The sequence below is a fragment of the Amphiura filiformis genome, chromosome 12 (assembly GCF_039555335.1).
Source record: "Amphiura filiformis chromosome 12, Afil_fr2py, whole genome shotgun sequence".
Taxonomy (NCBI): Eukaryota; Metazoa; Echinodermata; class Ophiuroidea; order Amphilepidida; family Amphiuridae; genus Amphiura; species Amphiura filiformis.
The window spans coordinates 42,050,099-42,058,568 of record NC_092639.1 but is presented as its reverse complement, the minus strand read 5'-3'; the positions used below and the strand labels follow the sequence as shown (position 1 = coordinate 42,058,568).

Genomic DNA, 8,470 nt, shown 5'->3' with positions numbered 1-8,470 from the left:
CATGTGAAGTAAATGTCTTCTCGGTCTTGAAATCAAACGCATCTGCTACAATCAAAGTTTTTACAGATATCACCGACGTTTTAACATCAACTACGAGCAGCAAAAACTCTGAAACGGTAACATCGGTGACAGACATGACAGATACTAGTCAAACTTCATACCCGCTTATAATTGGTACTACAATGGGTGCGATTCTTGTTATTATTATATTTATCAACTTCCTAATATGGGTTGTTGTTATCAGGAAGAAGAGAAATGCCGAACATCTGCAGCCGTCACACGAAAATGTGATCTTAGACACAAACCCCTCAAGTGACCCTTCCAATCGAACTCAGGTAGACAGATCTTCATCCAACAACCAACCAACTAACAATGATGGCTTTGAATTTGATAAGAATGGTTATATGAGTTATAACGCCAAGGACATGAAGGAAACACCGATTTATACACCACTTAATCAATCAAATCCTGGCCCATCGACTCATATAAATTCGGACATATCAGCACCACAAGTGCTCACACACAAATATGAAAATACAGTTTCTCTTACTTCAACTAAACGTGACAGTATAGAGTACGCGGATTTGGATTTCACCTGATTAAATTCTAAATCTTGGTGCTTGACACTTATTAGTAATATCATCTGAATTGATGTTGTTGTTGTTGTTGACATGTTGACGTTGTTGTTGTTATTGTTTTTTGTTTTTGTTTTTTGTGTTTCGAAAGAAATATTATAGATTTCTGACTTTAAAATTCCCACGATGCTTCAGAACAATAATGCGATGATTCATCATCGATAAATATATTGACAAAGGAAATATAGCCTATGTAATGGTAATATCGACGACAGTTCAGTAAATAGCGTTTCGTTTTACGTCTTTTTTATGTACAGCCATGTGGTGTATTCTACTTGAATAGGATATTCTGTATATCAAATCAGAATATGTTAGTCAATGTACTCTCTAAATACTCTCTGGTAAAGATGATTCGATCCTAGTCCTATGTGATCGATAAGAAAATTTACTATTGTAAAATGCAATGCTTTAATTTTGAAAGTCTGCTAGATTAAAAAGCATGAGGTATTTGATCAAAATACTTTCGCTGATATCTGAATCAACATCTTGCCCACCCACAACTGTAAAATCACTGGCGTGTGACCATTATTAAGGACGCAGTGGCTTTTTTGTTAGCCGAGTAAAAATGCAATTGCGCGAAGTCATTTAAAATCAAAGCAACATGAAAATCACATGTTTAACCACTTTCATTACAGGCCCATTCCATGTCAACTCCAGGGATGTGCACCGCAGCACCTCTTCAATTTTTTCTTTTTCTGTGTGGTGGTAGATATTGATGAGAAAGTAAAATCCCGAAAATTTGAGCTTCATACTCCATTTCGTTTTCCTGTGGCATCAATTTAAAATTTAGGGGGGTCAGTGTAAAAAATGTGTCGCAACGCGAAAGACAACGTTTGGCGGTCCATAAATGTATAAAGGGAATCCTTTACAACTTTGAAAAGTATGTATCCTGGGGTACTTATTTGTGTAGAATTCAAATCTGGCATCAGAAAACTTGTAACTCCTTTACTTTAAAAGATATAGGGCCCTCAAAATGCAACTTCGTCCATCCAGGACCAACTTTGGGGGGTCAGAACTCCAAAAGTAAAAATAATTTTATTGTACATTTTTTTGCCAGTCAGAGCCCTTTGGTAGGACATTACTCTTATCCAATATTGAGCCTATTAGAATACCTTTAGCTGAGATATTACCCATGCAAAACCCCAATTGTACATTTTTTGTACATTTTGACCCCCCCTGAAAATCAATGTCAGACATTTGCCCCACCATCAACTTCAGGTATGTTGAAGATATGTCCTTGGACAACATTTCTGAGAGATATTGGCTTGGGGTCTCGATGGCTTCAACACATCACTTAGGTTTGCCTACTCCATAGAGTTGTACACATTTTTGATTTCGCATGTATAATGACTTACGTACAACTCTATGGAGAATGCAAACCTAACTGATGTGTTGAAGCCATCGAGACCACAAGCCAATATCACTCAGAAATGTTGTCCAAGGACATATTTTCAACATACCTGAAGTTGATGGTCGACATTGGTTTTCAGGGGGTCAAAATACAAATTGGGGTTTTGCATGGGTAATATCTCAGCTAAAAGTATTCTAATATGCTCAATATTGGATAAGAGTAATATCCTACCAAAGGGCTCTGACTGGCAAAAAAATGGACAATAAAATTATTTTTACTTTTGGAGTTCTGACCCCCCCAAAGTTGGTCCTGGATGGACGAAGTTGCATTTTGAGGGCCCTATATCTTTTAAAGTAAAGGAGTTACAAGTTTTCTGATGCCAGATTTGAATTCTACTCAAATAAGTACCCCAGGATACATACTTTTCAAAGTTGTAAAGGGTTCCCTTTATACATTTATGGACCTCCAAACGTTGTCTTTCGCGTTGCGACACATTTTTTACGCTGACCCCCCTAAATTTCAAATTGATGCCACAGGAAAACGAAATGGAGTATGAAGCTCAAATTGTCGGGATTTTTCTTTCTCATCAATATCTACCACCACACAGAAAAAGAAAAAATTTGAAGAGGTGCTGCGGTGCACATCCCTGGAGTTGACATGTAATGGGTCTACAGTAATAAATAATCTTTATCTTCCACATGACCACCAGGACATGGCCGCCATTCCTGTGTATGCAGATATCAGCCTTCCTCAACACGGCATCCTCACCACGTCTTATGAGGTCTGTCCTGTCTGGGGCTGTCAACTTGTACAATTATGTATCTCTGGAGTTCATCAAGATCTGTAGGAGGACTTGTGACAACCTTTGCTTTTAGATAGCCCAACAAGAAGAAACCAAGAGTAAGGGGCTATTCCACTTGGCGCTTCAAAGTTGTGGGAGGACAAGATGTTAATTCAGCTATCAACTTAAGTATTTTGACCAAACACCTCATACCTTTTACTCTAGTGGCATACGTATACACGAAAAAGTGTGAAATATCTCTCAAATCTGATCATTACACAGTTATCACGGTTATAGTAAAGCACATTACTTTAGTAAAGTGTGCTAGAAAAGGTTAAGTAACTTTATGTACAAGTAACTCAACCTTGATACCAAAACATAAACACAATAAGGCCCAAAAAAAAGTGTTTGTTTGCCCAGACACGACCGACCCAAAAAATCAAAAAACATCATACACTTTTTTTATTTTTTAACAATGATATAAAAGATAAAGAAAATGATGTTTTTTCCTATAAAAATGCCAAAATGGACACTTGAAAGTTAATATTCCTGGCAATCGCAGCTTTCATTTTCCCATTTAGCCCTCCCCAAACAATAATTACCACCAATCAACATCAATATAGAGAACCAAAGCATGACAAGTATGGCCGGTCTGGGATTTTGTTCTCCAGCAAGTCACCCTTGCAACAAGTATGAATCTTTATCAAGATTTTGTTGCCAAAGAGATAAAACTCTTCGATGGTGTAAGGTTGAAATACATTCATACGCTCCTATATAGCCAATCAGAAAAGCGGTTAGAAAAGTACGCTGAGTCATTGATTGTGTATAATGTACACTCCGCGGACTACGCATAGTGCTTCCGCACACCTTCGCATCGCGTAGGATTGATTCATTTTTGGGCAGGTTCATGCATATATGTTTGGTTCTATTTTCCAACAATTTTAGGGATATTTTTTAAAATAAAAACAGCAAAAATCATGTGCTTTTCTTTTCTTGTGTATGAAATAGGTTAATGAACACGTATTACTTCATGCATGTGCATTAGACGCATCAACATCAGCACGCGTGCATTATTTTTGTCCAATTTCTCTTCCAACAAGTAATACATCTGAACCTTTGACACAAGTACAAAAGGCTGAATGTCGTATATTTTCTCTCACTTTACTTGCTGCAACACATGTACAGATCTAAAAATAAAAATAAAAGAAACAAAAAAAGGAAATCGACCTACCGACCCACTACTTTCTACCCCATGTCTGGGCAAACAAACGCTTTTTTTTTTGGCCTAAGAAGAAACAAATTAAATGTTCATTTCAAGTTGGTAGCGTACTCTATTAGATCAGATGAATGTGACCCGACATTTTACAACAATATCCGAGTTCATCTATAAATCCAATGATGCATGGTAAAACATAATGTCGTTAAATGCTGGTAGGGGCGTACGGTTTACATGCTTAATTAAGTTATTTACCTTGTTAAACTGAACTACTTCCTTGTAGCAGTTCAATCTAGAAAAATGATAACATGAAAAGCTAAAAGATGAAAATTACCAGCAAGTACATTAGCGCAGCTGATAGAGCACTGGATCCGTAAACCGAAGATACCGGGTTCGAATTCGTATTGTTCATATTGTCCATTTGACATCTAGACATAAAGATCATTCGTGAATTTGCTTTAAGTACTTTTTTATCAAAAATGTTTTTATAAAATGTATTCTACTGATCAGTATGAAAGACGTTAATGTTACCAATTCTGAGTTAAACTTCTTTAATTTCTTTAATGCAAGCACAATCCCCCAAAATTCATCTTGTTGAGACCTGTTTACAATCAATTGGTCCTATTGACCAACAACGAATGGGGGGGGGGGTGTTTTTGAGGTTTCTCCTGATTACAAGTATTTTACAAAAGTGATCTGTGGACGTCTTCTTTCAGTTTTAATAAAGAAAATTAAACATAATGATTAGAAAAATAATGTGTGTTGCATCAAATTTCTTGTGAAATGTAGTTTCTATTATCATGCCAACACTACCATGCATGAAACCACAATCAATTGTATAAAGGATGATTTACCACCATGGCTACGTCAAGCGTATTTTTGGTGACATTACATTATGTTAGGCATAATTGTGTACAATGATAATGTGTAATCATCATATTACTTTATTAACAAACAAGGTTAAAAAGCACACACAAAACCCAGGACATGGCTAACATGCCAATGCAAAACAACAGCATGGACCAATGCAGGGAAAACGAAGCTAAAACAAACAATTACATACAAGAAATGCATAAAAATCATTTAAAAGATAGGTATGTAATAATAAGTGTTTAAAATTAATTTGGATTTTTCACTGATAGTATATTTAACTTACAAACCCTGCAGTCTTTACTTGTAACAATATCACGAACGATGTGAAAGTACAGAAACTAAAGACGTAAAATTATTAAAACGGTATTCTATTACGAGAATGATGATTGGGGAGAGAGGAGGAGGAGGAGGAGGAGGAACCAAATATAATTACTGTAAATAATTACTGAAGCACCAAATGATTAATATGTAATTAAAGTGCCTTCGTGAATTGTAAATGTGTACTTGTACTAGTCTGATGTTAAGATTTTAAAAAATGGAGGGTTCGATGCCATTTAGTAAAGGTATTTAAATACAATATAGATTTAGGAACATGATTTGTTATAACTATGTGACAATGACGCACGCACCTATATGTGATCAGGTGTTTCTATACCAAAACATACACAACATTAAGGACTATACTATGTTTACGTCACAGTCACCCAAAGATGATGAGTGACTTATATTGGGAAATCCCTAAACCTGTTGCGACATATACATACCACCCAGCACCAATTGAAATGATCGAAAAAGAGATTTTCATAACATTTTACTTCATGTTGACTTAGAGTTAAAGGTATATCAAGATCTGCTGCTGAAGTGCAACTACGTATGCATCAAACTATTACAAGACGATAAATACCAATTAGCTATACCAAGTTCTACTGTAATCATGTCGATTGGTCAATTTCATATCATGTTATTACTGTGTACATTGGACGCAGGAGTTGCTGACCCCACTGTTGTTGAGAGTCCGCAAGACGTTTCTGTAGCTTTGGGTGGAGTTGTCAAGTTTAACTGCACTGTTCAAGACAGACAAGATTATGAACATATATTATGGTTTTTCGAACGGGTAACAAGTGAAGGATCAGGATCGAACTTCAGTACAACATTTGCTTCCCCATCTGGAGATATTGATGTATCGAGTCTACCGACATTTATGGATTGGCATCACGGTATATACACTACAGAAGCTACTGTAAGCTCCAACATTGAATATCACATATCACGCATCGGTAATGTGACAGTAGACGACAGCGGAATTCGTTTTGCCTGTGGCTTCAGAACTACAGGTAATTCTCAGTCACATACATTTCTCGGTACATGGGCGCGTTTATATTCCCATGTACAGTGCAGCATGATTAATCCATCATATATATTTTCAGATGAAGGACTGACGGTTTTACTTTTCTGCGAATACCCAGGCAAAACTGCCAATGTAACTGTAAGATGGTTTCTAAACGAAAGTCCAATATCACAAACTGCAATCAAAAGTATCTCATATGAACATATATTACAGCCAGCAGACATTGGGCGGGAGTTCACCTGCAGGGCAGATAATCTACCAGTAACGTTGCCTCCTTGCATTGTCACCCCAGCCAATATATCAGTCGAAGTACGTCTAAGTCAGGAGGTCGTTATGACTACCACTGGCTCATCTATAACACTCGTGTGCTACAATGTTGGTACTGATTTGATCACGGTAACCTTTTCTTGGTATTTAAACAACACGCTTTTGAATGAAGAAGACAGTACAATAGTAACAAATACCGATGACATGTCAACACTTGTGATACAAAGTGTTGCACCACGAATGAATAATTCTCAAATAACATGTGAAGTCAATGCCTTCTCGGTCTTGAAATCAAATGCATCTGCTACAATCAAAGTTTTAACATCCACCGCGAGCGCTGATACTAGGCAAGCTTCATTCCCGCTTATAATTGGTACCACAGTGGGTGTGCTGTTCACTGTTATTATATTTATCAACGTTTTAGTATGGTTTATTGTGACCAAGAAAAAGAGACATAGGCCTATCGAACATCCTGATGCACCCAGAAATGCACCCGTGGATGCACCCGTGGATGCACCCGTGGATGCACCCGGGGATGCACCCAGGGATGCACCCGTGGATGCACCCGTGGATGCACCCGGGGATGCACCCAGGGATGCATTCGGGGATGCACCCAACACTAATGACAATCAACCTTCTTTAAACAATGATGGATGTGATGAAAATGGTTATATGATCATGGAGAGTAACACCAATGAAACATCGTTTAATACACCGCTTAATCTGTCAAAACCTGGACCTTCGACTTCCAATAATGATCCTGATATAGCCATATATGTGGTACCACAGATAACCACACCCAAATATGAAGATACTGATTCTGTTAATTCTAATAACGTCGGTAACAGTGAACATTTGAAAAACATCGACGAAGCAACACCGAATGCGTCTAAAATTATTCGCAATGTTCTGCAAGAAATCCAATAAAAGGTGATGTTAGCATACCTCAATGATGATTGGGTTACCACCAGACGACTCAAAACCGCCTCCTTCGGTTGAAGTCGCCATTGATGAACCAACAAGATATACGTCGTCATCATCTGAATATGACAGTACCAAATCTGATGGACACGGAGCTAAAAACAAGAAGATAATTTTTTTTCGAGTTTTTAAAACCAACCTTCGCGGCGAATTTGTTTTTCAATTTTAATGTATAACTTTTTACATTTTTTTAGTCTCACTAGTGGACGATTTGTTTTCGTCTCTAGTGTGCGATGTTTTTTTTTCTATGTGCGTGGTAAGCTACTGACGATTGCCGCTACACATCACGAACGCGAATTAATGATATGAACTTTTCAACATTTGCACATGGGGAGATTAATACTTTCCAATACACTAAGATTGTCAATAATGGAGAGAAATGTGCACATTTTCGTCTTTGAAGCCCACCGTCGATTTTGACAAGTGGACAGCCCGGTGGACACGGTCTTAAACTTGACTTCAATGACCTATTCCAGAAAATTGATGCACACTCCCTATACAGGAGTTAGGATTTCCGGACTTTTGTCAAGTCAGTATCATGTTTAGAAAGCAAACTTTCTAGACATTTTCTGGAATAGCCACAGAATTAAAACCAGAGAACCAGGACAGCAAAAATTGGGGGTATTCGGTTTCCCTCGGAATGCGCTCGAGGCATTCGTTGTCATGCAAACGCGACATGGATGATGGGCGCATTTGAGAAACACACTTGATGCGACCTGCATGCGAGTACCAAGACGCTTCAGATGAAACGCACAATTGTTTTCGTTCGTCTCCGCGCACCGTCGGTAAGGACCCGAATACCCCCAATTTTCTCCCCATAGCTGACGGCGCGATTGTATACATGCCGGTATAGGAAGTCGCGGTTCTCCTTCTCTAATTCTGTGGGAATAGCACAATCTCTTAAACAAAACATACCACAGGCTTGAATGTAAAATCGAGATATCAGTATAATCAGTATATATAATATAATTTTTCATGGTAGTGAATCTGCATATAGGTATATTATGATATATATCTG

The 8,470-nt window shown here is 37.7% G+C and overlaps 1 protein-coding gene across 1 annotated transcript; it reads left to right on the top strand.

The window, feature by feature from the left end:
* The first annotated feature begins 5,412 nt into the window (after positions 1-5,412).
* On the top strand, positions 5,413-8,053 carry LOC140166219 (uncharacterized). The gene has a single exon (XM_072189619.1). The coding sequence runs from the start codon at positions 5,791-5,793 to the stop codon at positions 7,396-7,398; it is 1,608 nt and encodes a 535-aa protein (XP_072045720.1). The 5' UTR covers positions 5,413-5,790; the 3' UTR covers positions 7,399-8,053.
* Positions 8,054-8,470: the final 417 nt, after the last annotated feature.